This window comes from Corvus brachyrhynchos, unplaced genomic scaffold (genome assembly GCF_000691975.1).
Source record: "Corvus brachyrhynchos isolate BGI_N302 unplaced genomic scaffold, ASM69197v1 scaffold72, whole genome shotgun sequence".
NCBI lineage: Eukaryota > Metazoa > Chordata > Aves > Passeriformes > Corvidae > Corvus > Corvus brachyrhynchos.
In genome coordinates, this window is record NW_008236763.1 from 347,999 (window position 1) to 375,967 (window position 27,969).

The 27,969-nt window shown below is 42.2% G+C and overlaps 1 protein-coding gene across 3 annotated transcripts; it reads left to right on the forward strand.

Annotated features, from left to right (window-relative positions):
- The first annotated feature begins 54 nt into the window (after window positions 1–54).
- Window positions 55–27,416, forward strand: TRIM33 (tripartite motif containing 33). Of its 3 annotated transcripts, XM_008644755.2 has the most exons (19): window positions 55–204; window positions 539–686; window positions 2,701–2,833; window positions 5,778–5,894; window positions 8,113–8,227; window positions 9,090–9,236; window positions 10,377–10,494; window positions 11,795–12,039; window positions 12,276–12,440; window positions 13,266–13,466; window positions 15,289–15,421; window positions 16,412–16,475; window positions 16,770–16,929; window positions 17,623–17,969; window positions 18,440–18,563; window positions 19,537–19,611; window positions 20,504–20,656; window positions 22,337–22,387; window positions 22,470–27,416. In XM_008644755.2, the coding sequence occupies exons 1-19, from the start codon at window positions 70–72 to the stop codon at window positions 22,680–22,682; spliced, it is 2,844 nt and encodes a 947-aa protein (XP_008642977.1). In that variant the 5' UTR covers window positions 55–69; the 3' UTR covers window positions 22,683–27,416. The 3 variants fall into 3 exon arrangements, with proteins under 3 accessions (XP_008642977.1, XP_017582671.1, XP_017582672.1); XM_017727182.1 differs by lacking the exon at window positions 22,337–22,387; XM_017727183.1 differs by lacking the exon at window positions 12,276–12,440.
- The last annotated feature ends 553 nt before the right edge of the window (window positions 27,417–27,969 follow it).

The window sequence follows — 27,969 nt, forward strand, 5'->3', positions numbered from 1 at the left end:
AGTGTGTTTTGTGTTCTGTGCTTCTGGGCACGTTGATTTGTGAGTTTTGTCGCCCTAAAAGCCTGTGGAATGTTGTGTTTTGCAGTGGGGGTGATCCGGTGCCCGATCTGCCGCCAGGAGTGCCGGCAGATCGACCTGGTGGACAACTACTTTGTGAAGGACACCTCGGAGACACCCAGCAGCTCCGACGAGAAGTCAGAACAGGTAGAACCATCCTGCCTGCCCCAGCCTCTGCTCTCTGGGCCTGTCACTGCTCCCCAGGATGATGCTGATGTCTTTTCCCCAACCCTCCTCTGATTTCTGGCCGTGTCAGTGCTCCCCAGGATGATTCTGGTGGCTTTTCCCCAACCCTTTCTGCTCTCTGGGCCTGTCAGTGCTCCCCAGGATGATGCTGATGTCTTTTCCCCAACCCTCCTCTGATTTCTGGCCCTGTCAGTGCTCCCCAGGATGATTCTGGTGGCTTTTCCCCAACCCTCCTCTTGATTTCTGGCCCTGTCAGTGCTCCCCAGGATGATTCTGGTGGCTTTTCCCCCTGCAGGTGTGCACCAGCTGCGAGGACAACGCCAGTGCTGTGGGTTTCTGTGTGGAGTGTGGGGAGTGGCTGTGTAAGACCTGCATAGAAGCTCACCAGCGAGTAAAGTTTACTAAAGATCACATGATCAGGAAAAAAGAGGATGTGTCATCAGGTGAGTGTTGGGTATCACTTTGTCCTGCCTGTTCTGAGAGCCTTTCTCCCCCCAGTATTTTGGAAAAGTTCAGTAAAATGTTACCAGAGCAAAATTAGTAGCTCTAAAAGTAGAGGAAAAACTAAATTTTAGACTGCTTTGTGCAGTTTGATGTCCAGTGCCTTTGGAAATGATTTAGATCCATTCTTAATAATCTATTTAGATAAAAAGTAACTAAATGGAATCTGGAGAGCAGTGACATATTGATAATCTTATCCATTGTCCAAGGAAATTAAATTGCACATTTTGCTGTATTTTGTTATAAGGAGCAATTATAGTCCTCCCTGTAGAAAAGTATGTATATATAAATTTATAGTTACCTTAAATATATGATGTTACTTTGTATTGATATTGCTGAGTAAATGTAGAATTTGAATCTATTTTAGATTTAATCTCTCAGTGAGCAAAATTGAACATGAGAAGTGTGTGTAGGGTTTGTTTAGATGTGCAGCCTTATTAGAAGTAAATTCTTAAACTGTTGTTTGATCATATATCATTTGTAGCCTGTTAAGGTAATGTGGAAAATCATCTCAGAACAGGTCCAGGGTATCTGGATTTTAGCTTAGAAAATTTTATTTGTGAATGAGTTAAAAGTTCTGATTTAAAGACCTGTAGGTTCTCCACAATCTGGATGTGTTTGAAAAATGATCATTTTGAGGAAGAGAGATCTCAGCACTTTGCTCTCTCTTTCCATTTAGAGTGGATTAAGACCTTCGTAATTGTTTTGTTGTATCCTTTCAAAGGAACAAACACTACTTTTCTTTCTGAAAAAAGTTTAATGGCTTAAAAGTTTGCTGTTGAGCTTAGTTCTTTTAGACAAGGATCTTATTTCATTTGCTCTGTCAAAGGTTTCTCTTTATGTCTTAATGAGTATTTTTAATAAATATTACCCATTCAAGATTAAATGTATTAAGCCTCATAGATGAGAAACCTTCAAGTTCAATCAAATTATAGGGACCAAGAAAGAATTACTGATGTGTTTACAAGGAATGCTAAATTGTGACTCTCAATGTGATATTTCAGTTCAGCTTCCCCTTTGATACCTGCTGGGAAGGGGCTGAAAAATGACTGTTCCACCAAAATAAACTTTCTATCAGAAATATTATTTCTTGTGATTGTGGGGAAGGGCTGGTCATTGTCTTTTTTTCTTCTTAGACTCAAAGATGTGCCCTGGAGACTTTAAATTTCTCTCAGGGAGTGGCAGCTGTAGGTTCATCAGCTCCTTCTTTACAATAACTTGCATGATATAACCGGCTTCAGAAACGTTGGAGAGTGAGGAAAATGTTCATGTTTTAAACCCTACCTGCTGTATCTTCCAAAGGCTGCTTTCCTCTTTGCTAAGCTCAAAATATCTTCAGAACACTGTGCAGCACTTTTTTAGCAAACCCAGAACTGGTTTTTGACATTATTTGTTATTTACTTCAGTGGAAAATCTAAGCAGTTCAGGAGGGGTTTAAATAACTCTTAACACAGGCAACATTTGCTTTGCAGTTCCCCCTTCAGTTGTGTTTGACTAAATGAGGTGTGTAAGGGTTTGGAGGGATAACCTAGAAAACCCATGGGGTAAAAAGTAAAAAGGTTTGTGAGGTTTGACCCATCCTTCAGTGTGTCAAGGTGAAATTGTATGGAATTAAATCTTTATAAACACATATACAGCATGCTGGTGTTCATGTGCAGTCTTACAGGGCCTTTTGGGTGCTTGTGAGAAAAGAGGAATTCCTCCTTCTCCTTGAATGAATGAAGGGAAAACAGCTATGAACCACTGGCACTGTAAATCACAGAATCATTAAGGTTGGGAAAGACCTCTGAGATCATCAAGTCCAACCCCTGACCTGACATATTCACTCTTTAGCTTGAGAACAGATCTGGAGGTGCCTTTGCAAGTCCTTGGTTGTTACTGGAAGTTAGTTGTTTTGCTCTTCAGATTGTCTAAATTTTATTTTAAAATGCACAAATGGTTTATTTTTAAAAACAGAGGCCGTGGGAGCATCTGGTCAACGTCCTGTTTTCTGCCCTGTCCACAAACAAGAGCAGTTAAAACTTTTCTGTGAAACCTGTGACAGGCTGACATGCAGAGACTGTCAGTTACTGGAACACAAAGAACACAGGTACAAATATTCCCATGTCTTAACTCCTGTGCTGTGCTGTCTCAGAGCATGAAGTGGCATTGATGTGAACCAGCTGTGTTGGAAATTCTGCTGCATTTACTCCTTGTTGGACTGAAACCATCCCTTGCAAAGGAGAACCTGTGTGGAGTGATGGGAACTTCATCAGTTGCTTGAGCTCTGTCAAGTCTCTTAAGATCAGATCCAAACCGACATGGGCTGAGGAGGTTTGGTGTGATTCAGGTGTTAATTTGCCTGGCAGTTCCCAGTGCTGTCACTCCGTTCAGGACTTGAATGGAAATTCCTGCAGCCCTGAACACCTGGTGCTGTAAAAGAAGCAAAAGTGATAGAGTGAGTCACGGGTGAGGTAATTTTCTGAAAGGGCATATTTGATTGTGCAACAGTCTTTAGGGGAATTTTGTAAAGGAAAGTCTAAATTTTGCCTCTTGTATTAATATATTCTTCTAGTGCAGAGGGGAAAAGTGGTTTGGGTGTCATTGGTTGAAAGTTGCCTCATTCCAGGTAAAAAGAAATGCTGGGTTTGTCTCTGCTAGAAAAAGAGTTGGAACCTCTTTAAGACACATTCCAACTTCCTGCTCTTTAGCAGCTCTGTCATGTAGTTGTTGAATGTCTGAACAAATATTTTTCAGTGTTATAGTAGAGAATCTGGGGATAACACATATTTATCAACCACTGCACCACTGCTTTTCCTAGCCAGGCTGCAGGTAACTCTTCTCTGTAAAGGTGCAATATTGAATTTAGTGCTGTTTTTCTCAGAATAGTGATTATTCTCAGACTGCTACAGCAGCCTATGGAGAACTTTTACTTTTGGAATTAGTATTATTAAAATATTAACAACCTCAAATATTCCTGCTCTGTTCTTTCATAGGCTTGGTCATAAATATCCTGGATGACTCCCTTGTCACAAAGGCTGCTCTCCTGGGATATATTCACTAACTTGTTCTAGTTGGTTTCTTTGCATCTGTTTTGTGCATGTTTCTAATGGATTAACAGATGGATCTTGTCCTACTTACCCGTGCTCTTCCAGAAGGAGAATTCTTCGCTATTAACTGCTTTTTTTTTTGCAGAATATTCTTTCCATATGGTTCTATGTGCAGGTGTGAATTACAGGTGATTAAGGCACTGCTTTGTCTGCCTGAAGTACAGCTGAGATTTTATGGAGAATCATGCCAAATGGAAAAAGAATTGATTTTAATCCTCTGTTTTCTTCTTACCTGAAATCCTGATAGTTTACACCAAAGGAGGGCGACTGACCATTTCAGTAGCACCATGGTCCAGTGTTCAGAGTTTCAGTCATAGAATTCCGGGATGGTTTGGGGTTGGAAGGGACCTTAAAGATATCCAGTTCTACCCCTGCCATGGGCAGAGGTTGCTGGGGATTCTGTAGAAAGATGACAATTCTTTTAGCAGCCTGATGCTGTGTGATTCCTCTAATTTGGGCACTTTTCAGTCCACACACTTGGGAAGCTGGAAGTACAATATTGAAAAAAGAAAAGTATTTTGGCTGTAGCAAGAGCTGCAGCAGAATTTTAGCAGTACAAGCTGAATGTATATTTTTCATTTCTCCTTCATGTGCAAACATGATTTTGAACTTAATGGAAATAATTTCAGAAAATCAGCAGCTCCCAAACATTCCAAATTTTGCTGTCTTTAGGCTTTAGGAATGCTACTTTTTTTGTATTATAGTATCTAAAATCTTGTGCTGCTGTCTGTCTGCAAGAACTTTAGACTGTTCTTAGAAAAAGCAAAATTCCAACACTCAGACTTGAAGAATCTGAACTCTTGAGGTTCAGATTTGTCTGTTGCTGGTACAAACTGAATTAACAGGAGCAGAGTTTTGTTGTGAATGATGTTCTTTGTCTGAGTCCCTGTTACTGTGATTGTGAGTCATTTAAATAAAAAATACAGTGTTGCTGTAAGTTTGATGACAATCCAGGCAGTCTTTTCCTGTTGGATTGTTCTAGATTTTGACAGAAGACAACACTACTTTCTTTTTCATTTTCTTTGGGAGATGGTGTAAGTTGCTTCTAGTGCAGCTTACAGGATGCTTCATGGATTGTAGGAATTTTCTGTCAATTTGAATATTGGGAAAACATTGCCAAGATGTTCTGGGACCTTAAGTGTTCCCTGTTGTTAACAAATTATATTTCAGAAGCATGAAGTTTATTTATTGCAAGGACAGGACTTAGCAAGTGACTGGGAGAAATCCTGGGTTTTGAGCAGTTGATCAGAAAAGATGGAAACTTGTGCAGGTGCTTGATTGAGAGGCATTTTGCTTCTGTTGCACTGATAATTCCTATATGTTAGGAAAAGGCACCTAATCCTGTTATTTTCCCTCAGTGTTGGTGCTCACCCTCTTTTCAGATGAAGTGGGGGAAGGTACCTTTGTAGCAGCTGTTTAGTTGAAGAGCTTGGAAGGGAATGTTCTTCACTTGGAAGTATCAGAGGTGGAAAAAACACAAAGTTTTTTAATAGGAACATTTTCTTCAGATTAAACTAATGCAGTCAGATATGAGCAGTATAATCTCAGCTGGAAAACTGGGGAATTTGGCATAGTTTAGGGGGTTGGTTTTTGGTACCTTTTAATGTGTATTTAAACTATTGGTGTATTTTCCTCATCAAACTGAGGTTCCTGGTTTCTCCTTGAGCTGTCCCAAAGCCTGCTATCCTGGGAAATGAGGCAGTGCATCCCTGTTTGGTTGGAATTGATAATTTCCCACAGAGGTTCAGTCTCCTGGCCACTAGCAAAGGACTTTATCAGCACTTAAACATTTTGCACGCTGGTCAGAGTATGCAGAGTCTGGTTTTTCTCTCAGTGTTTTGTCACATTTTTTCAAAACTTCATGGCTTTCCACCTGAACTGGGAACCCTGAGTTCCAGCCCACTGCTCCCTGGTAATCAGTGTCTTCTCTTGCATGTTGAAAAGGTACCAGTTCCTGGAAGAAGCTTTTCAGAACCAGAAGGGTGCAATTGAGAACCTGTTGGCCAAACTTCTTGAGAAGAAGAATTATGTAAATTTTGCAGCTGCCCAAGTTCAAAATAGGTGAGTTCCCCAGAATGATCAGCTATTACACTGTGTTTTTAATGAATCACAGTAAGATGAATGATGGGACCAGAATAACACATTGGAGTTAATTCTATATCTTAATTACTTTTCATAATGTTTCTTTTCCCCCCTACAAGACTCTGCATCTCTTGGAAGTTGTTACAAGAAACGAATATGAAAGGTTATGTCTTTTGTGGCAACTTTGAATAGAACCAAAGATGTGGCACATTTATTACACTTTGGGGATGGGGGAGTAAAAAAAGGAATACAAAAGGCAAGGAAATCCATCCTATGGCTTCTTCTAAGTTAGCTCTAGGTGACAGAAGCATTGAAATATTAAAATATTTTTATGTTTCTTATGAAGGCCTCTGATAACTATGTAACAAAAACTTGGTGTGAATTTCAATAGGAAATTGTGGTTGGTTGTGGGGTTTTGATTGGGTTTTTTTTTCAGTAGCTTCATTTAAGATTTCCAGGGTTATCTGAAATTCAACGTCACGTTAAATACTGAATATAGAGGCAGAGGGAGCACGTGGTCCCTGCTGGCTTTTCACCCACTTGGGTGACGTGGTTGTGCTGCAGCTCAGGGAATTCCACCGTGGTTCTCGGTGGTTTTGTGAGCCTCCTGCAGCTTTTAGGTCATTTGCAAAATGACACATCAGCTGGGGGTGGAAAGTACGAGGGCAGGAGGATGTGCACCAAAGATAGAAAGAGAAGTTCTGATGCAAATTTTTAACTCCTTGTGGTACCATCTACATTGAAAAAAAAAAAAAAAAGCAGTGTAAGGGAAGAAGAATGTACAACATGACAGAGGCAAATGTTTGAAGAGGGAAGCAATGAAAATTGGTATTTTTATATGCTGATTTTTCCATGGAAGTCTTTGAAAGGTCCCAAAACACAACACCATTGTGAAGCATAGAAATTTTACATGCTTGAAGAGACAGAAACACATGGGAAATAATTAAACTGAAAACTCAAGGAATGTCACAAAACATTCTCTGATAAGAATTCCAGGCCAGGAATGGGTGATGCAGATACGAATAACACATTGTAGTGGTGGGGGTTTTTTGCCCAAGAGTTTCTGGTTTCAGTGAATTCAGTGAATTTCTGCAGCATGGGATTGAATTGTGTTAAGATCTTTCTGCTGAGCCAAATGGCTGGTGCAGGTGAGACAATTCATTCCACTGCTTTGTTGGCTTGTAGGACCCAGAATCCATCATCCTAAAAACTTCAGGGAATGGGGAGAAAATAAAAAGGTATTACAATCTTGTTGTCAGTGTTGGCAGATGGTACAGAATTGCCATCATCTGTGATCGTGGAGCATAAAAGTGTTGAAGGAACAGCTCTGCTGGAATAATTGTTGGGTGCCAAAGCCAAGGGTGGATTCCACAGACTTAATGAAGGGTTGGTTGGGTGTTTTTTGGAGTAGGAGACCAGGTTGTGCTGTCATGAAAAACCACGTGTATCCAAGGTGCCTTAAAGGGCTTTGACCCCAGCAGTGTTCATCATCAGACAGTGAGTGTTGGTCCTGTGGCTGAATGGCATCAGATCCTTGATCTAGCAGCAAAAAAGCTCTTTAAAAAAGGACAACTTAAGTCTTTACGTTGGCTCATGGCAAAGAATTCTGCTGCAATGTGATCTTGTTAGATTAAGGCAGTATAGGAACAAATAAACTGAGAACTTCCATGAGATTAAGAAATGCTGTATTTCAAATTCTGTGGACAGAGCTCAGGATGATTTGCTTGAGTCTGAAGAAGCTGAAAATGCATGAAAACTGAGGAAAAATGGCAGTGATGAAGAGGGTATAAAAATCTGACAGGCAGTAGTAGTAAAGCTCAAGAGAAGAATCTAGACTAATATCAGGCAAATCATTAATGAAAATTTTATGTCATTATTGTGTATCAATTACAGGCCTGTAATAACTTTTTGTTACAATTACTTTGCAATTCAGGGTTGATTTCTGGTTAATATAAATTGTCTTAAAAGTTTAAAGCATCAGATATGAAATTTTCATAGTGAGAGAGACAATATGGATATAAATATATAAATGCACATACAGACACGTGTGGTTGTGGCTGGTTAATTCTCTGTATAAAGTGTGTAAACTACAAGGGCTTTCATATTATTTGAAGTAAAACAAGTTATGAATTTGTATTTGGCAGTGAAGTGTAAAGTGACTGACAATCCATTGGTTTTGTTGTTTTTTTTTTTTTAGGATAAAAGAAGTAAATGAAACCAACAAACGAGTAGAACAGGAAATCAAAGTGGCTATATTCACCCTCATCAATGAAATCAATAAAAAGGGAAAATCTCTCCTACAGCACCTTGAGGTACACTTAAAATAAAAAGTAATGGTGGTGTTGAGCTTCCAGTCCCCTACTGAGGAGCCACGTTTGAAAATGGTTTGTTTGCTGTGGCTGCAGGTGTTGTAGTACTGATGTTGCCTCTGAGTGGTGTGGTGGAGTTAAATCTCTTGTTTCTCCTCTCACTAGAGCTCGTGGCTCCTTCAGTTTTGTCTCTGTGCCTTGTATTCAAAATTGGGCTCATTGTAAAGGAGTATCTGAAAAATCTCCTCTTCATATTCTGTTTGCCATATTTCTGTATAACATAATTCTCATGTGTGTGTCATTTAATAATTTCCTCAGATAGCTTTTTAAGGCTTGTGTAAGAGCAGACAGGGCAGTCTCATGTATTTGTGCATGAAGGTGTAATGCTGGTATTTAAAGTTCTATAGCACAGCATAATAAAGGAGACCATGAGTGCAAGCATCCTTTCCAGACTGCACACTGTGAATAATTGCATTCTGACTTCTATTAAAATCCATGAAAATTTAACTTACTATTACCTGTTTTATCTGAAGAGAGGAAATCCATTGTAAGAAGTTAGTTCAGTGCATATGGCCAGCCTGCCATGACACGAAAAATGTAAGATCAAATGAATCACAATAGATTTTTCCTGATTAAGGAACAATTATTTGTCAAGGAAATCAAAAGTTCCTGGAAGAAAAGAGTAGCTTGATCATGAGTAAAAGAAATAATTTAAAATTACATGAATTTTGGCTTTTCTTGTTTACCTAGCATTTGTTAAAGTTTTCTTGGGATGTTTTCCTTTTGATCCGAAACCTGACAGCAGTTTGCATTTTCCTCCTAAATCTGAAAGCCCCATTGTAATAAAGTTTCTGTTTCTTTGCAGAATGTAACAAAGGAGAGACAGATGAAGTTAATCCAGCAGCAGAATGACATCACTGGTCTGTCACGACAAGTGAAGCACGTGATGAACTTCACTAATTGGGCGATCGCGAGTGGCAGCAGCACTGCCTTGCTCTACAGCAAACGGCTGGTGAGGGCATCCTGGCACTGGGAATCATGGAATATCCCAGCTGGAAGGGATCCACCCACAGAGATCATCCAGTCCAACCCCTGGCCCTGCACAGACACCCCAACAATCCCACCCTGGGCACCCCTGGCAGCGCTGTCCAAACGCTCCTGGAGCTCTGGCAGCCTCGGGGCTGTGCCCATTCCCTGGGGAGCCTGGGCAGTGCCCAGCACCCTCTGGGAGAAGAGCATTTCTCTGCTCTTCAGCCAGACCCTGCCCTGGCACAGCCCCAGCAGTTCCCTTTGGTCCTGTCCCTGCTCCCAGACATTGGAGCTGTCCCTCTGCTGCTCCTGAGGAAGGAGCTGCAGCCTCCAGTGATGTCTGACCTCAGGCCCCTCTTGTCCAGCTGAACAAAGTGCCCTCAGCCACTCGTGTGGGTGCACAGACTGGGCTGTGCAGTTCTGTCCCAATCCCCATGTCCAGACAGGGGAAAAGTTCCAACATACCCAGAGCAAGATAAGCCACAAACAAGTCAAGTGTTTGTAACCAAAATGATAAGTCACTTTTATTGACAGTAGTTCATCCAGTTCTGCATGTGCAGCTCGTTCACCTGCAGGACCAGGGCTGTCTGTTACTATAGACCATCCTTCTGACACCAAATTTCTGTCCCAATCTGGGAGTGTGTCCTGAGCCATGAGCACAGAGGGGCAGGGGAATGAGGCCAAATGTTGGTAATCAAAAGGATACGCCCAGTTCTGCCATGTGGGTCCTTCACTGCCACCATCATGTGGCACCATGTCTTCAGCTTTAGATCCTACAACAGAGCCAAGCAGTTGTGCAACAGTTCACCCTTTACCATAAGGGTTTAGGAGTGTTAGTGTAGAAGGAATGGGGTCAAGCTCTGTAAAGGCACCTTCGTGTTTCGCTGGAGTCATTGCAGCAGTGGTGTGGTGTAACAGTGCTGCTCTGGAATCCTCAGAGTAAAGAAGCTGTACAACGTGGGATTTTCCTGGTGAATTGAGAAGTTCCCAGGCTGTGAACCAAACTTGCTGTTGCCAGTCCTTGTTGGTGTTCCACAGGCTGAACTCTTCTCGTTTCTGCACACTTCTCATTTCTCATTCTTTATTTCTTTGTCACCAACAGAGTGTTTTTGTTTTCCCTCAGATAACATTCCAGCTACGGCACATTCTGAAGGCACGATGCGATCCTGTCCCAGCTGCCAACGGAGCGATCCGCTTCCATTGTGACCCCACCTTCTGGGCTAAGAACGTCGTCAATTTGGGTGAGAAAACTGTGTTTGTTTATTCTGTGACACTGGAAAAACTGTTGAATTGGGGATGTTCATCCAGCAGGAGTGAGTGCAGTGCAGTACATCTCTTAATGCAGGAGACAAAAACTCTCTTGACGTAACCCATCCAGTCCTGATTCTTCTCCTTATCTTCTCTGTTCTTTCTATTAGCAAAGCTTTCTCTAAATGGATATTGTTTTCCAGGGGAGTGGTTCTAGGAATGGCCCTAATCACAGAATTAGAGTGGTTTGGGTTGAAAGGGATCTTAAAGCTCATTCTGTTCCATCCCCTGCCATGGGCAGGGACACCTTCCACTATGCCAGGGTGCTCCAAACCCCATCCAGCCTGGCCTGGGACACTTCCAGGGCTGGGGCAGCCACAGCTGCTCTGGGCACCCTGTGCCATTTCCAGTATATTAAATATAATCACTCAGACTTTGCAAAGTACAAGTTTTGAATGAGAGAAGAGGGGAGAGCCCAGTGAGACAGAGGTACCTGGTAGCACCTGCTTAATTTGTGAACTTCTCTGTTGGATAAAAATCTCATAGAAAATCTGATTAAAATACCAGCTTTTGTGTGTACTTGCTTCTTGCTCTGAGTCCACCATCCAGGTTGGGGTGTTCCCATCTTCAGTCAGGGATGTTTATTCTCTGGGACAGACAGGACACAGAAAGGAAACTCTCAACCTTAATAAAAAAGGACATGCAGATTCCAACGAGTACACATTTACACATTCACGGTCAAAAATCAACATTTTGCCTTTTCCACATAAAAATAGGACAGGAGTTATCTAGAGAGGCAGCATGGTCCATCACGTTGGAGCAGGACAGGCCTTGCTTGTAGCAGTGTTTTGTGTCATGTTTGTAGAACCTGTTCTATGTCACTCAGTGGTGGGACACTCTCCACTGTCCCCCAGATATCTCTTTCCAGGCTTTGCTTCTTTAGGCATAGAAACTTTATACTCAACATGTTTGTTTTTTGTTTTATTTCTCATTTTGTCCATTTCTTGTGAACACAGAGAAGTAATTCCTGTCTGTTGTGGCTTTTAAGATGTGCAGTTCCAGTTCTTTCACTCTTCCCTCACAGATCATGGTTTTAATTTTGTGGTTAGTTCTTGTAGTCTGAGTTCTCTTTTTGCTTTACTCATGTATGGTTATTGAAGACTTAGAGAGGAAATTTCAAGCTAAAATTGCTCTGAGGAAGGTGCATTAGAAACATCCGAATATTCCACAAATACCAACCTTTGGAGGATGATGAGATCTAACTGTTGATTGGTTCTTTTGGGTTTTTTTTAGGTAACCTGGTCATTGAAAATAAACCAACCCCTAGTTATACTCCCAATGTAGTGGTTGGGCAGACTCCTCCAGGAACAAACCACATCAACAAAGCTCCAGGACAAATCAATCTGGCCCAGCTTCGACTCCAGCACATGCAGCAGCAAGTGTATGCCCAAAAACACCAGCAGCTGCAGCAGATGAGGATGGCCCAGCCATCTGCATCCGTGCCCAGGCAGAGCAGCCCCCAAGTCCTGCAGCAGCAGGTGAGTCCCTTACATGTTCTTATTTCACCTTCTACCATAACACTGAGATTTAAAATTGCCCTGTCAAATCTAAACTTGCAAAGCAATTTATAAACTAAAATCTTTTGAGATTTGAGATACTTTAATGTGACAGCTATTGGCTTTGCTTGATGTTATGTTACTACTACTGTGGAAAGAGATGGGCTTCTTTTCTCCATGTTAAAAGCACAAATTTTAAAAAACACAAACCCTTGCAGCCTCCCAGGTTGATCAGCATGCAGACCATGCAGAGGGGTAACATGAACTGTGGGGCTTTCCAAGCACATCAGATGAGAATGGCTCAGAATGCTGCTCGTATACCAGGAATCCCACGCCACAATGGACCTCAATACTCCATGATGCAACCTCACCTTCAAAGACAAGTATATCCTGTGTACACGCTTCATTTGTGCCATTGTGCCAGACTTTCATTCCAGTAGATGGTACCTCCAGCTGTAAATGTGTTTATCTGTTCCCCTGTAGCTCACAGCTACACACATTTATATGCTTCTATTCCATGTTGCATTACTGTGCTGTGACAGTTTTGCTGAACGTAAGGAAATTCAAACCTTAGGGGTGAAAATGAAAACTAATGTTTGTATTGCAGTTTAGTTCTGGGAAGCAAAACGTTCCCTTTTGCACTTTTCAGTGGCATTCAGCTGAAAAGAATATTCAGAGGTTTATTAGAGAATAGTGAGGAGTAGTGAAGTTCAAAGTGATGCAGTTGAGGGGTTTTGATTGAATCAGCTGCTGAAGTGTTTAAATTCACACCTGAAGCATGGATGCAGAGCTCTGCGTGCCATTAAGAATAAGAATCCTTGACAATGAACGTTAACATGACTGAAATACCAAAAGTGACTTTATATTACTCGAAACAGTTCCTTTTATCTAAAAAAAAAAAATTAGACAGACATGTAAACTCTAAAGCTATCTTTGGAGGAAGGAATTGCTTTAAGAAAATACAACTATATACGAAACAATTTGGTGCAAGAAGTGCTGTCTGTTTAATACCTAGCCACATAAAGTATTTTTTCCTTTCCAAGTGAAGAAGAGTAGCAGCTGCTCTGCCCTCAGTGCTGGCAGGTGCTGGGATAGCTGTGAGTGTGTGTTTTGCCCCGCTTGGGTTGAGGTCTCTCCCCAGGGCAGTGTTGCAGTGTGAGCTGTGCTGCCCGGCCCGGTGACCCAGCCTGGTGTCTCTGTCTCCCCAGCACTCCAACCCTGGCCACGCGGGGCCCTTCCCGGTGGTTTCCGTGCACAACACCACCATCAACCCCACCAGCCCCACCACGGCCACCATGGCCAGCGCCAACCGCGGCCCCACCAGCCCGTCCGTGTCGGCCATCGAGCTCATCCCGTCCGTCACCAACCCGGAGAACCTGCCCTCCCTGCCAGACATCCCTCCCATCCAGGTCAGTCTGCTTCCCTTTCTCTGTGGGTTGTTTTTTGTTTTGGTGCCAGAAGTAAAATTGAGACTTTAAGTACTGTGATCACTTCCTTTCTTCCACAAGACCATCCTAGGAGAAGGTATCAGTGGAATAATTAAAAATGGTGTATTTTGAGTGCCCTGAATGGTGATTTATTTAGGGTTAAAATTGCCTGGAGTTTCTCTCTGATGTTCCTAGAAGAAACGGGAAGCACAGAGGGGACATGTCCCATTAGTCCCACAGAGAGGGGACACAAGCTGAGGTAGATTTTGAAGTCGACCTCATTTGGAGACGTGAAAAGCACAATTTAATGTACACATGGAAGCAAAGAAAGTAAAAGTAATTTAAAACTGCAGGAGCGTTTGGAAGGGGAGGAGGATGGTGGCTTCATCCTGAGAACAGAACCTTTGCATTGAAATGCCTGTGTAAAATACAGTTTTGGTCATGATACAGGAAACACAAGTAAATTTCATCCAAGATGGTCTGCTGGAATAGCAGCTGCAACTTTGCAACTCTTAAGTGTTCAGGGCTTGTATGTTCAGTGTTCTCAGGAGGCTGCAGGTCATATGCTGATGTGAGAATGGTGGGGAAGGAGGAATCCCATGTCAGTGTGAGCAATCTGCAGTGCTGAGGCTTTAGAACAAAACACCAAAGGGAGTGTGAGTGGTTGTGGCTGATTCAGCTGTGAGTGTGTGAAGCTCATCAGACACCAAGTTAGAAATTGTGGGATAGTCCAAAGCATTACCATGCAACTTCCAGGTGCACTGAAAATGCAGAATTCTGTTCAGATACTTTTTTTTATACCTGTTCCTGTAATAGCTGTCATGGATTAGTTGGATTTAGTGGATAGGAAGTGTTAGTCCTTCATGCTGCTGGCACAGTCATTAAAACTGCTGCTGTGCATGCAGGGACGGTGCAAAATGACATCGATTCAGGTCAGAGAAGTATGGTTGAAGCCCACCTTTTAATGCCAAAAACCCATCTTTTTGTAGCATGGATCACAAAAGAGAAATTACATGATTGGCCCATCGGTCAACCACCTACCAAGGTGATAGGCTAGGAGATATAACCACCCATTTCAAAATATTATTCCCAGTAAACTAAAACAATTCCACTACGTTCTCACAACAGCCCTGCACCTGCACATGTTTACCAGCTAGCAAACCATCAGACAGCTGGCTTGTGTGGGAACAGAGACTTTCTCATGAGACAGTAAAAAGTGGAGAATTTTTTCTCTGCCAGCCTCCTCAGCATCTACAAAAACCCACTTGGAATGCAGTGTGTTTCAAACACGTTATTGCAGTTCTGTTGTCTTGCAGTTCATGGCTTTAGGCAGCAGGGTCCCTGTTTCCTTGGGTTTAACAGGTACTAAAATCTGTGTGGAAAGTGAGTGGCAGATTTCCCATCACATTAAGGAAAAACAAGATTATGGCTTCCCTTAATATCTTAATTACGGAATAACTTTTGCAACCTCAGTAATCTGGTAGTTCATGAGTAACACCATGTGTGTGGCTGACACACTGAGCAGCTGGGAACCAGAAAGTTTGCAATGACCTTGAGTAAGTGCAGCCTAGGACCATGCTGGAAAAACTCAGATTTAGGAGCTTTTGAAAAATGTTACTTGAAGTTCCTGGTTTGAAGGCCTGATCTCTGTATGGAGCTGATAAAAATATTTGCTGATGTCCTGAATCTTTGAAGGGAGAGTGAACAATTCCAGTAAAGATACTGATCACAATTTGAAGGTGTGGAGCTGTTACAAAAGTTGAATTAGACCTCTCTGACTCAGATTTTTGTTTTTCCTTCTTAGCTGGAAGATGCTGGTTCCAGTAGTTTAGATAATCTGCTGAGTAGATACATCACAGGCAGCCACCTCCCCCCACAGCCTACAAGCACCATGAATCCCTCCCCAGGACCTTCAGCTCTATCTCCAGGGTCATCAGGTAAATCTGATGGGTTTTTCTAGAGATTCCAGAAAGTGATGGGTATTTCTGGTATTTAAGTTGAAAACAATTGCCTAGCATTTCCTGCCAGAAGGGAAGTGATGTTTTATTGAAAACTTGTTTTGCTCAGGAATAGATTCTTCTGGAAATTTAAATTTTACCCTCCTTCAGAAATGTCTTTATAGTAATAAACTGCCAGCACAGCAATGCAGTGTTCCAGATCCATGTAGAGACACTGTCAGGCTCATTCTCAGTATAACCAATTAATGGTAGAGCTTTCCTTATGCATGTGAACAAATTAAGTCACCAGTACCTAATTTTGAGTTATTTAAACATTGAAAATGTCTATTTCTGTAAGTGAGAAGATATTTCAGTCAATAGGAAGAAATCCTTCCCTGTCAGGGTGGGGAGGCCCTGGCACAGGGTGCCCAGAGCAGCTGTGGCTGCCCCTGGATCCCTGGCAGTGTCCAAGGCCAGGTTGGATGGGGCTGGGAGCACCCTGGGACAGTGGGAGGTGTCCCTGCCCATGGCAGGGGTGGCACTGGATGATCTTCAATGTCCCTTCCCACCCAAACCATTCTGGGACTTGATGTTTCTCTTGGTTTTCTCCTCAGGACTTTTAAGATCCTGTGAATGAATGGGTGCATTCATTCTGTGTATTTCTCCAAACCTGCATGTAAACCATGCAGAGGCTGCTTTTTTGACTTTGTTGGTGGTTCTCAATGCATAAAATTTGAGGATGTAATGGGCTGAAGGCTTTAGCACGGTTTGGATGAGGTGAAATAATTACTGGGATTCCAAGAACCGTGTGTTGTGACTTTTTTATTAAATGTGATGTGCTAGACTTTGTTGTGATCAAAAGACCAAGAGAACAGCTGACTTAGGTGACTTATTAAATTAGGATACTCCTGCAGCACTTCTGGGGTTACTCAGCACTAGTCAGTGAATGTAATCTTGTACCAAATCAGTTTCTGTGCTGCTTCATTGCAGGTTTATCCAACTCCCACACTCCTGTGAGGCCCCCCAGCACCTCCAGCACAGGCAGCAGAGGAAGGTGAGTGTCACATTAACACTGTCAGGCTAAAAAAGATCAGACATGAAGAATTCAGAAACAGAACTGGCAATTGGCACATTGTGCTTTGACATAACTGTGACCCAGGAATGGAAGAATGCTTACATGAAGATTTATATTTTTAATTTCTTCTCCTGCACTATGATTCTCCTCTGTCTTGTAAACTGGAGCTGTTGTAAATGCTCTGACACCCTTTGTCTTTCATTTGGGAAAGAGTTCCTGAATTTCTCCGCCCTGATGATTTATCCTCTTATTTATGTGCTGATGTCTTTCCAGCTGTGGCTCCTCGGGGAGAACTGCTGACAAAACTGGCATCAACTTCAAGGCTGACCAAGTGAAAGTGAAGCAAGAACCAGGCACAGAGGAAGAGATCTGCAGTTTCTCAGGAACAGTAAAGCAGGAAAAAACAGAGGATGGCAGAAGGAGTGCTTGCATGGTAAAGTTAGTTTATGCCCAGTGTGTTGTGGTTTTCCTGGCAGCATGTTTAAGAATTTGGAAAGAAAAAAAAAAGCAATTTTACTCTATAAAGTTTCATTCTAGGAGGTATTTTCTCCCTGGCAATGCTCTGCCAGGCACAGGGTGGTCTGTAATGTAAATTTTATTGTTAATTATTAAAATGAAGTGTAATACAGTGTATTTGCTGCTTTTAATCCCTAATTAATAAAAGCTGTGAGTCACCCATTGATAATGGACATTCCCGCTGAGGTAATTGCATTCAGAAATCCTCCAGTCAGTCAAAAGTTCTTAGGCCAATGTATAAATCAAATAATTAGCAAATGAATATTTTTCAGTGTTTCCCAGCTATGCTTGATTGAACAGGATTGGGTACAGGGTGGTGGAGTTGAGGATTTTTCCTAATGACAATAAAGTTGTCATTAACAGCTTTTAATAACTTACCAGTGTGTTTGGCTCGTTACATCAGAAGAAATGAGTGTGTTCTTCAAAGAAAGGACATGTGAAAAAGTAGTTTTCAATACTGTATGCAACTCAGCTCTTCCTAATGATTTCCTGTTGTTTTTGGGATATGAGTATGGTATCTGAATGGTGGGAGGCTTTTGAATTCCAGCACAAGCAGAAAGATGCTGGTGTAAAATCGACTCTGATTTTCTGTGTGCTACTTCCACTCCAGCTCAGCAGCCCTGAGAGCAGCTTGACACCACCACTGTCCACTAACTTACACCTGGAGAGTGAACTGGAGGCGTTGGGAAGCCTGGAAAACCATGTGAAGACAGAGCCAGCAGATCTGAGTGAGAGCTGCAAACAGTCTGGGCACAGCCTGGTGAACGGGAAATCGCCCGTGCGGAGCCTCATGCACCGCTCAGCTCGAGTGGGGGGAGAAGGGAACAACAAGGATGACGACCCCAACGAGGACTGGTGTGCTGTGTGCCAGAACGGGGGGGACCTGCTGTGCTGTGAGAAGTGCCCCAAGGTGTTCCACCTCACCTGCCACGTCCCAACACTCCTCAGCTTCCCCAGGTACCGGCAGCGGCGGTGCGGTGTGGGCTGAGATTGTGGATGGAACCCAAACTGGTGTTTCCTCCAAAATCAGCTCGTTCTGGGTGATTCCTTCAAGTACAAAAGTATGACACTTTCAAGGCCTTGCCTAAATTGTTTGTGTGTAGCTGGTCAGTGTTTATCTGATAACAGAATCCCGTTCTGTTTATCTGTTTGGGTGAAGTCTCACAATGTGATTCTGTTGTGTAAAGTTCGTTTTAAGGCAAGGTGAAAAAGGTGTTATAAAGTATTAAAACATGATCTGAGGGCAGGAAAAATGGCGTTGACTGGCAGAGTTATTGGGAGCATTAAGAGTTATTCCTTAGCTTTGAGTATCCAGGTCTTTACTGTGGTAGAATGTGAATGTGTAAGAGTGAGTAAAAGCTCTTTGTAGCCATCACTGATGAGAATTTATCCCTGGATGTCTGGAATAATTGTGGTTTTCTCTTTAGTGGAGAGTGGATATGTACATTCTGCAGAGACCTGAGCAAACCTGAAGTAGAATATGATTGTGACAATTCCCAGCACAGCAAGAAGGGGAAGACAGCACAAGGCCTGAGTCCTGTGGACCAAAGGGTGGGTCTCAAACCTGCAGGAATCTGCTTCCCAGGAAAAAGTACTTTCTCACATCAGCTACCCCCCACTGTCTGGAGATGGTTTTGCTTTGGCTGAGGCAAATTAAATGTAGTTATGGCTTTGCAAAACAACCCAAAATGATTAATGAGATTTTTCCTGCTGTGGCCATATCTGCAGGTGTTGGTGACTGTGGGAGTGCCCCAGTGCATTGGGACTGTCATCACTTAGTAGCTAAAATTTAGCATTAACACATATTCTGTATTTAAAGGCATCATTTAACATGCACTGAATTAAAAGTCCTTTGCATTTAGCATCGATGTCACCTTCATAAAATAGTTTTGTGAGTTTGGTGTGTTTAAGTGCATTCTGTGAGAGGTGCTGGGAGTATTCAGGTGCATTCCTGGGGAATTGTAATGACCTTGACAATCAGAATTAATTTTAGCTTTATCAATCAGCCTCTGCGTAGTGTTAAGAGTATTATTGAATCAAATTCCTCTAAAGGAATTACAAGCAAAGCAAAGAAACTATTTCAACAGGGAATTGATAGAAACACTCTGGCTTTGCTTTCAGATTGTTCAATTTTGTCTTGTGGGGAAGAGAAAAGTCTGCAGCTCAGTCCTTTCCTGTTCCATGTGGTTGTGATTGGACAAAATCAGTAAAAGTGGTTGTAGTTGGTATTTTATTTTTTAATTTGCAGTATATTAGCATGTCTCTCCATGCTTGACTTTAGCCCTAGGCTTTTGGTTAGGAGGGAGAAAACAAAGAGGAAATTTGTGAACAGTAAGAGGGGTTCTGCCTCTCAACCCTGCCCTCCTAAGAACTTTACCTTTTTAAATTAAGTTGAGGGGGTTGCATTTAAATTTTCTAGTACTAAGCTGTTAAAGTACAAGCCTATTTAAAGCAGGGGGATATGAATTTCTGGGCTAGGGATAAATTAACAGTATTAATCTGACCTTGTTTATTCCTTTATAAGAAATGTGAACGCCTCCTGCTTTACCTGTACTGCCACGAGCTGAGCATTGAGTTCCAAGAGCCAGTCCCAGCCTCGGTGAGTCTCCCTGAAAAACAGCTTGTGATTTATATTTGGTATAACATCCCTGAGAGTCTGGAGCTGAATTTGGGAAGGAACTGACTGCTTTCACTAGAAGCACATCTCCCTTGATCAGTCTAAAAGTTCTGGCAGCCATCCAGCATTTCATGGGTCTGAGAGGGAAAGCAGCTGATCCTGGAGCTTCTCCAGGCAGATGCTTCACTCCCAGTCTCAAAACCAGATATTTAAAAATACTTCCAATTAGCAGTTATTGAATTGGAACAAGATGTCTCAGGACACCCATGAAACTCAAAATGCTGTAGGAGGGCTTTTTATTTCTTTTTGGACAAACTTTGGAATGAGAGGGAGGGAAGAAACTGCTTTGACTCTTCTGCTTTCAGCTGTAAAAGAAGTAACTGTAGTGAAAGGGTTTGGTGTGCTGTGAGAGACACTGCAGGTTAGAAAGAATCCCAGAGTTCCAGAGTGGTTTGGGTTGGAAAGGACCTTAAAGCCCATCCAGTTCCACCCCTGCCATGGGCAGGGACACCTCCCACTGTCCCAGGTTACTCCAAGCCCCGTCCAGCCTGGCCTTGGACACTGCCAGGGATCCAGGGACAGCTGCAGCTGCTCTGGGCACCCTGTGCCAGGGCCTGCCCACCCTGGCAGGGAAGGATTTCTCCCCAGTATCCAATCACAATCTACCCTCCTTCAATTTAAAACCAATCCTCCTTGTCCTGTCACTCCATACCCTTATAAAGAGCTTTTTAAACAGCTTGAGGAAAGGAAATTGTTCTGCTTTGCTGAACATGCCTGAATTGTGTGATGAGATTAAGGAATTGATACCTTCAGTGTAGAAATTCAGCTGTGAACTCTGTCCATTCAGTGATAAATCACTGTTGGTTTTTTACAGATACCAAACTATTATAAAATTATAAAGAAACCAATGGATTTATCCACGGTGAAGAAGAAACTGCAGAAGAAGCATTCCCAACACTACCAGACCCCCGAGGACTTCGTGGCTGATGTCCGGTTGATCTTCAAGAACTGTGAAAGGTTTAATGAAGTATGTTAACTTCCAATCTCAACACCATTTTTCATTTTAGATGAAGATTTATTTCAACCTGGTTGTGCAGCTTCTCCAGTGAAAGGCTCTGCTTCCAGCTGTAACTTCTGCTTTTGGAGCAGATGCTGAATCAGACACTGAAAAACCAAATAAAACTCAAGGCAATTGTAGAATAACTTCTCATTTTTAGCTAAATTGGGAGAACAGAGGGAACTTCTAAAATGCATTCAGTGGTGTCTGTGAGTGAGGAGCAGGGTGACCTGGTTACTGTGCATTGAATTGATTGTAGAAGTGCTTAGGAAGTGCCATAAAGACAACCAAAGAGTTGTCTCAAGCTGCCCAGGTGATTATTTTACACTCATGGAATGAGTAGAATCTGATGAGAAACTTCCTCTACTGAGGAGAAATGCCTTTCTGAAGATAATTCTGGTTTTAGTACCTCACACAGGCTGAATCCAGCAAAGCTTTGGGGCCATTGTGGCTTTTATTAACCTTCCTGCTTTAACTCCTGGGTAGTGGGGGTCTCACAAAAACCAGTTTCCAGTGGATAACTTGGCTATGGGGTCGTATTTTTTACTGATTTTGCAATGATCCCATCTGATAATGAAATATCTCTTACATGTGAAATGTGACTTGGGGAGATAAATGACCTGAGTGTTACTGTTAGTGGAGCAATGGAAAAAATAATCTGAATATCAAAAAAAAAAAAAGATCATATTGTGCTGAAACAGAGCAGGAGCTAAGAGGGTTCCTGATCTCTGAGATGCCTTAAAGCAAGGATGACAAAAGGCATCACAGGGAGTGGCTTTCTTCTGACCTTAGAAATGTGTAAACCAGCCAATGTGTCTTATTTCTCTGTAAAATGCAACCTGAACTTGCAGTGTTTGGGCTGCATTTCTGGCCCTGTGCAGAAGGAAACTGAAGGAACTGCACAAAGCTACAATTAAAACCTCACTAGGAGAAATCAGGGTTAATAATGTGATGCTGGAAGTGCTCACAAGCATTTGGGACTTGGACAGCCCTGACTCCTTTATGTCCCTGCATTAGGGGAGGTTCATGAGCACTGGGGAAGGAGTTGTAATTGTGTGAACTTCTCAATCAAGGGAATTAATGAAGCATCCACTGTGGAGGGAAACATGCTGCAGCTCTTAGAGACCAGAGTAAAACAAAGGAGGAAGGATTGAGGGATGTGCTGATTTTTTCCTTATTTTTTTAAAAAAAGAAAAAATGCGTTTCAGCTTGCCTGGCTCATGGCAAAAGTTGAGTCACTCTGACCTCTCACAGCAGCATCATGTCGAGTGCCTCTAAGCCAAATGCTTTTCCAAAGTAGAAATCCAAGTGGGGTAATCCCCAGGAAAGCAATCTCCTGGAGCACTTCCCTCCAAAGGAGACTTTCCCACAATCATGTCCAGGCAACTCAAATTTATTATGAAGAAAGCAGTCATGAGTAGAAAATGGCTGGGAGCCACTTACTTGTACAAAAGTTGTGTGTTCTGTTGAAGGTTTATTTACCACCTAAGACTGTTTTAAACCTGCTGCCTAAGTTTGGGAACTAAAGCTAACAAACCATAACAAACTGTGTTGTTGTTATGGCTGACTTTAGTCATCCAATCCTGTGCGATCTCGTAACTTTAGAAAGGATTATAATTTCATTTTTTTTGACTCTGGTATCCTTTTTAGATGATGAGAGTTGTTCAAGTTTATGCAGAAACACAAGAGATTAATTTGAAGGTAAGCGTTTCAGACCATGCACACTTGGTGAAGGGATGTGCATTTCCAACAGGTGAATATTCCTGTCTTCTTTCATCCACAGGCTGATTCAGAAGTAGCACAGGCAGGGAAGGCAGTTGCATTGTACTTTGAAGATAAACTTACAGAGATCTACTCAGACAGGACCTTCCAGCCTTTGCCTGAATTTGAGCAGGAAGAGGATGATGGTGAAATAACTGAGGACTCCGATGAAGATTTTATACAACCACGTAGAAAACGCCTAAAATCAGATGAGAGACCAGTGCATATAAAGTAATCTAATGATATGGACCTAAAATTTATTGTAAAAACTGTTATTTAAGTGTTCCTGGAATATTATCGTGCCTACAGTGGCCATCTTGAAGAAGCTGATAGCTTTTTAAACAGTATTAGATAACAAACAACACTTGTACAGAAAAACATTCGCATCAAAAGGGGAAAAAAACTGTATTGTAAATTCTTGGTGGTTTGTATTTTTTTTTTTCCTTGATTACTTGCGATATTCTTTCTTTTCCTGATGGAGGGGACACACTCATCCTGGTCTCACAGACAGAGGTGGAGGAATGTTGAAGAGAAGCAGATTTGACAGAGATGTTCCATGTACAGATAAGACTGTGTAGTGACACGTTCTGCAGGGCTGGACCAGTTCAGTGACTGTATCTTGCATTACACTGCAGTGTAAACTGTGAGCAGAGCTCCTGAAATCCCCTCTCTGTCCACTCAAGTGTGTGTTGGTCGTTGCTTTGATCGTCCCATTGAAGCAGGATTGTGAATAACTGATCTTCTGTGTCGATCCAATTGTTGACATTTTGCTTTCTTTACTCCATTTTATGTATAGCAAAAGGAAAAAGAAAGAAAAATCATTAAACTGTTCTGAATTGGTGAGTGCAGGAATGTGAGTTTTTGGCAGATGAAAGGCTCAGCTCGTGGCTACAATCCCTTTCAGTAGGACAAGGTGTTTTTATTCAAGTCCTGTACCCAGAACATTTTAATGGCATCCATGGCAGAAGTCTCAGTGTTGTCATCTGTCCCTGACCCCCTGACGAGGCAGAATGTTCTCTCCAGTATTCATTCTCTAGTTTTCTGTACCTAAAATATAGACTGAAGAGGTAATAACTGGTTGGGGTGTTTTTCCAGTCTTCCTAAATATCAGTTTCTAATAGACCACTTGGCAAACAATAACCTATTAACTACCAAATGTGTAAAATTTCCTGTATTCACTTTGTCTTATTTGTAAATAGTGAATTGAGATTTCTTGCAGATCAGCAACATTTGCTGAACTGTTTTTAAGCTAATATGTATTCTTATTGATTGTTCCTATCAAGAAAAGATTTGTAATATATGCTATTTCTAACATTGCATTCATTTTGAGGTTCTGTCTTATTTTTCTTAGAGTACTTCTCAGAACTTTCTTCAGAAGCAGCTTGTGAGGGAAATGTGCAGAAAGATTGGAATCAGTCTGAGTTTGGGTTGCCTGTCCATCCGTTGAACAAAGCACTTGCACAGGGTTTGGCCTTGAGTGGTTTCTGGTCAAAGAGTGAAATCAGAACAATTTCCCAATTCTCTCACTAACCCCTGAGGCACCTCTGCAGTGCCTTCCCTTGCACTGCCTCCAGCCCAGCATTCCTGCTTAGAAATCACGGAATCAAAAGGAGTTACAGCTTGAGAAGTTGTTTTCTTTACTGACACAAGTCAGACCTAGAAAGAATAAATACAATTTCTGGCCTTCATATTGATCTCGTTAAAGGAAGTTGAAGAATTCATGTAACCAATGAGCTCGAGAGGGCAGACTCTCAATTTGCCAGAATTTGTGTGGATCCAGCAATCCTGTGGGAGATCCCTGGGGGTTTGGTGGACTCAGCAGAGCAATTCCTGTGACACTGTACACACTTTACCATCATGGTAAAGAGAAGTATTTTAGCACAATATCAAATTGAGAAATGCTCTCAGCAGTTTTTATGCAAATCACTGCAGATTTGGTTTCTTTTATAGGAACCAGGTCTGTGTACCTTGGGATTCTCCCTCTCTTGCAATAAATGAGGGGACTGAAGATGTTCATAACTCTCAGCTCACTTTACTCAAATGTTACACTTCAAACTCAAACTGGTTGGGTTTTTTTTTCATTTCTCAGACATTAACAGTGCTGTTTTAAGTCTATTTTTTACCAGTTTGTATATGAAAGGAAAAGGAATTCCACTTCAACGTATTAAATTGACAAAGAGCAGCAACTTTGCCCGTGGAAAGGCTGACATGTGAATAGGACACTGGTAGTGACAAGGGATCATTTCATGGCTCTGTGTATTGCCTATTTATGCATTTCTAGTTTCTCAGCTTCATTTTGCAAAAGGAATATTATTAAAATTATCATGAAAATAAGATTCTGTGAACTCTCTTCACTCGGGGCTCCTGTTTTTATGGCGCTTCTGGTACCTTCAGGCCTCACCTTTTGAGCTGCTCCCTGGGCAGCAGCCGTGGATTGGATCCTGCAGAGACCCTGGGGCTGAGCCAGAGCATGGGATGGGCTCGGGGGGATCCCAGATGGAGCACGGGGGGATCCCAGCAGAGCACAGTGGGCAGCACTCGCCCAAAACCCTCCACGGAGGCTCGTGCCCCCCAGCTGCTGCAGGAACAGGACCCTCTGCTCCCCACCCAGACCCCAGAGCAGTTTCCAGTGTTTTGGGACAGCCTCTCCTTTGAGGTGGCCTCTCCAACCCTTCACTCCAGGTGGAAAACTTGTCCAGCTCGTGCTCAGCAGCTTCTGCACACCAGGAGTGAAGCTGAGCTGGATGAACCTCCAGAGCTGCTCCTCCCGTCCAGTTCCCAGTGCTCAGTAGGATTATGTGGAATTTTGAATGTGTGCAAGAAATCTCAAGTGTTTCTTTTATGCGAGGAAACAAAACACTCTCTTCTTCTTCTTCCCTTTAATTTTTGAGCTCCCAAAGCAGCAATTCAGTGATTGTTTTGAAAGCAGCGAAGTTCTATTTGAAATAAGTTGAAAGGGTAGATAAGCTCTGCTAATCCATTCCCTGATCCTGTAGTCTGGATGTTCATCACAGACCTGGGAAGGGTTTGCTCAGTGGAAACAATTTTTGGTGCCTCGCTGTTTGTAACTCATTCAGGAGCAAAGTAATGGGTTTGTGTTAATGAGCCGCTAATTCTCTGGGCATCTTCTCCGTGCCAGCTGCTGGGTGTGCGCTGTGTGAGTGATTTTACCTGGGGAATCAGAGCACAGCTTCCGTCAGGAAATCCTGTAAAGTTGTGATCCCACGGGGTGGCAGGAGGAGTCTGGCGCTTGGTGTAACTGCTCTCGTTTAAAATACTCCCAAAAATTTGTGTCTCCATTTTGGTTGAGAATTTTTTGTTGCCCCTGAAGTTTTAAGTTGATCCAAAGAAGGAAAAGGCAATTTGTTTTTGAAGTCAGAGTGCAAAGTGCCCAGTGTGAGCTGCTGGACGACCTCAGCAGCCGTCCTGCCATGGAATTCCTGGTGATTAGCGGGAATTCAACAGCTAAATGGGCTCAGGGCTTTTATTTAGCTGTGCCCTGAGATTAAGTGGCCTAAAACACAATAAGGCAGAGTTATTATCCAAAAAAATTATTATCCAACTTCTGCAAGCAGAAATGCTCAGTTAAGTGGAGAGGTTGTTCCTCTGTGTGGGATGTCACTACTGTGACACTTCACTGTCACACACTTCATGCTGGATCAAACATTTCTTCAAGCCACTGGACAAGAAGTCCTTAAAATGAGCCCAAATTTCTGTTTTATCACCTGTTTTTGGCTGACCTGCAGAAGTTTAGGTTATTGCAGCAGTGTTTTGAAGCCGTGTGTGTGGTGTAGTGGGAATTGGCTTTTCCTTGTTTTTCTCACTCTCTTCCTCGGAAAAAGCAATAAAACTGCTTTGTCAGCTGCCTGTCAGCATGATGGGAATTCTTCCCTTTGGATAATGATTTTATAGGGAAGTTTGTATGCAAATCACCAAGCCTAGCTTTTAAAAACAAAGTGTGCAGCAGTTCCTGACAGTACAGAGTGTGGCATTTTATTTTAAAAAATTGGGGAAAGTCCCATCTTTTTTAAGAAGTAGATGTTTGAGCAAATAACGGAGGTACTTTTTTAAAATAAAAATGTAAATGCCACAGTTTACTTGGATGGCACATATGGATTGTATCCTTGGGTATGGTGATTTATTTTGTCTTCTCAAAGTGTGTGTACAGTAACTCTTCCATCTGCTTCCACTTGGCTTATGGGGATCCTGCTTTCTGTGCTTTCTAATGTATCAGGATTGAAACAGCTTTCCAAAATTGTAGTTAATTTGGGAATCTTTCTAATAAGTGGACTATAAAACGTATGAAATGCAGTTTTGGCCTTTTCTTTGTTGAGTGAAATCACAGCTCGAGGCTTCTGTCTTTAGGATTTATGGAATTTCTACAATGAGAGGTACTGAAATATTTTGTAAGCTGGACTTTGGCAGGATTCAGTGTGGAGTGAGCTCCCCTGGCACATCTGTGCCCACCTGCAATGGGGGATTTTTAGGCTCAGGACACCAGGACACATGTAAATAATCCTATACAGATTTGTGCAGTGCAAAGCTTGTTTTACATGTAAACATTCTCCTGGAAGGGTTAAATCATGGCATTCTTTGATTCTTCAGTTATTTCCTGCTTCCAGTGCTGGAACTGGCTCATTTTGCACATAATAAACTTGGCTCATCTTTTAATATGATTCTTCAAAACAAGCAAGTGCTGTTTCTGTGATATTGTATTATCTGAATCATCCTATTTAACTTTTTTTTTAAGAAGTTATAGTTTCTAATTGTTCTGCTCCTGTGTTATTTTGCTGGTGTGTAATTAAAAACCAGAATTTTTTCTTTCCTTGGTTATTTAATACTTTAGCTGCCTGTAAATATTTCTTGTTAAGTGCTCTGGAATGTGCTGTAGAAGTTGTATTCGCTCAGTTTAAAGCATTGTTTGGAACCCATTTTGGTTGGTTATTTCTATTAAATCAGAAAAATCATTCTTTCAATTTGAGTTTCTTTCTTGCACATCATCAGATACAGATTCACACCTGGCAGAAGACTTTCCTGACAACACCTGCAGTGTGGAAGTAGGGTGAAATTTGGGCTGCAGGAGCCCAGGTGAACTCAGCTGAGGCTGCAGAAAATGATTTGTCACGTTTATCTACACCTGGGCATGAAACACAAGGGTTTGGAGGTCTCTGTACCTTTTGCACGCAGTGAAAAAGCTGCACACCTGGAACTCTGCTGTGTTCCCTCGCCCTGGAGCTGCAGTTTGGTGCATGTGCCTTGAGCTGCTCCCCACCACTGACAAATCCATCTTTTTTTGAGGATGTTGCTGCTGGAGCAGTGTCCTGATGCTCCTGCTCAGAGCTAAAGACAGAACTGAGCTTTGCAGATTTTGGGCTGTGACCCAGCTCAGCTGCAGCTCTGCAGCTGGAAGTAGAACTTGTCTGGCTGGTTCTGGCAGGAGTCCTGAAATGATTGCAGCTCCCGGAGTTCCCCAGCTGAGCACAGACCTGTGAGAAGGAAGTGGAGTGACTTTGCACCTCAGC

Bases quoted from the DNA above. Each gene is read 5' to 3' on its own strand.
- TRIM33 (XM_008644755.2), top strand. From the start codon at position 70: ATGTTGTGTTTTGCAGTGGGGGTGATCCGGTGCCCGATCTGCCGCCAG. The intron at 2,834-5,777 runs GTACAAATATTC...CATGTTGAAAAG, and splicing joins CTGGAACACAAAGAACACAG to GTACCAGTTCCTGGAAGAAG. The intron at 17,970-18,439 runs GTACCGGCAGCG...TTTTCTCTTTAG, and splicing joins ACACTCCTCAGCTTCCCCAG to TGGAGAGTGGATATGTACAT.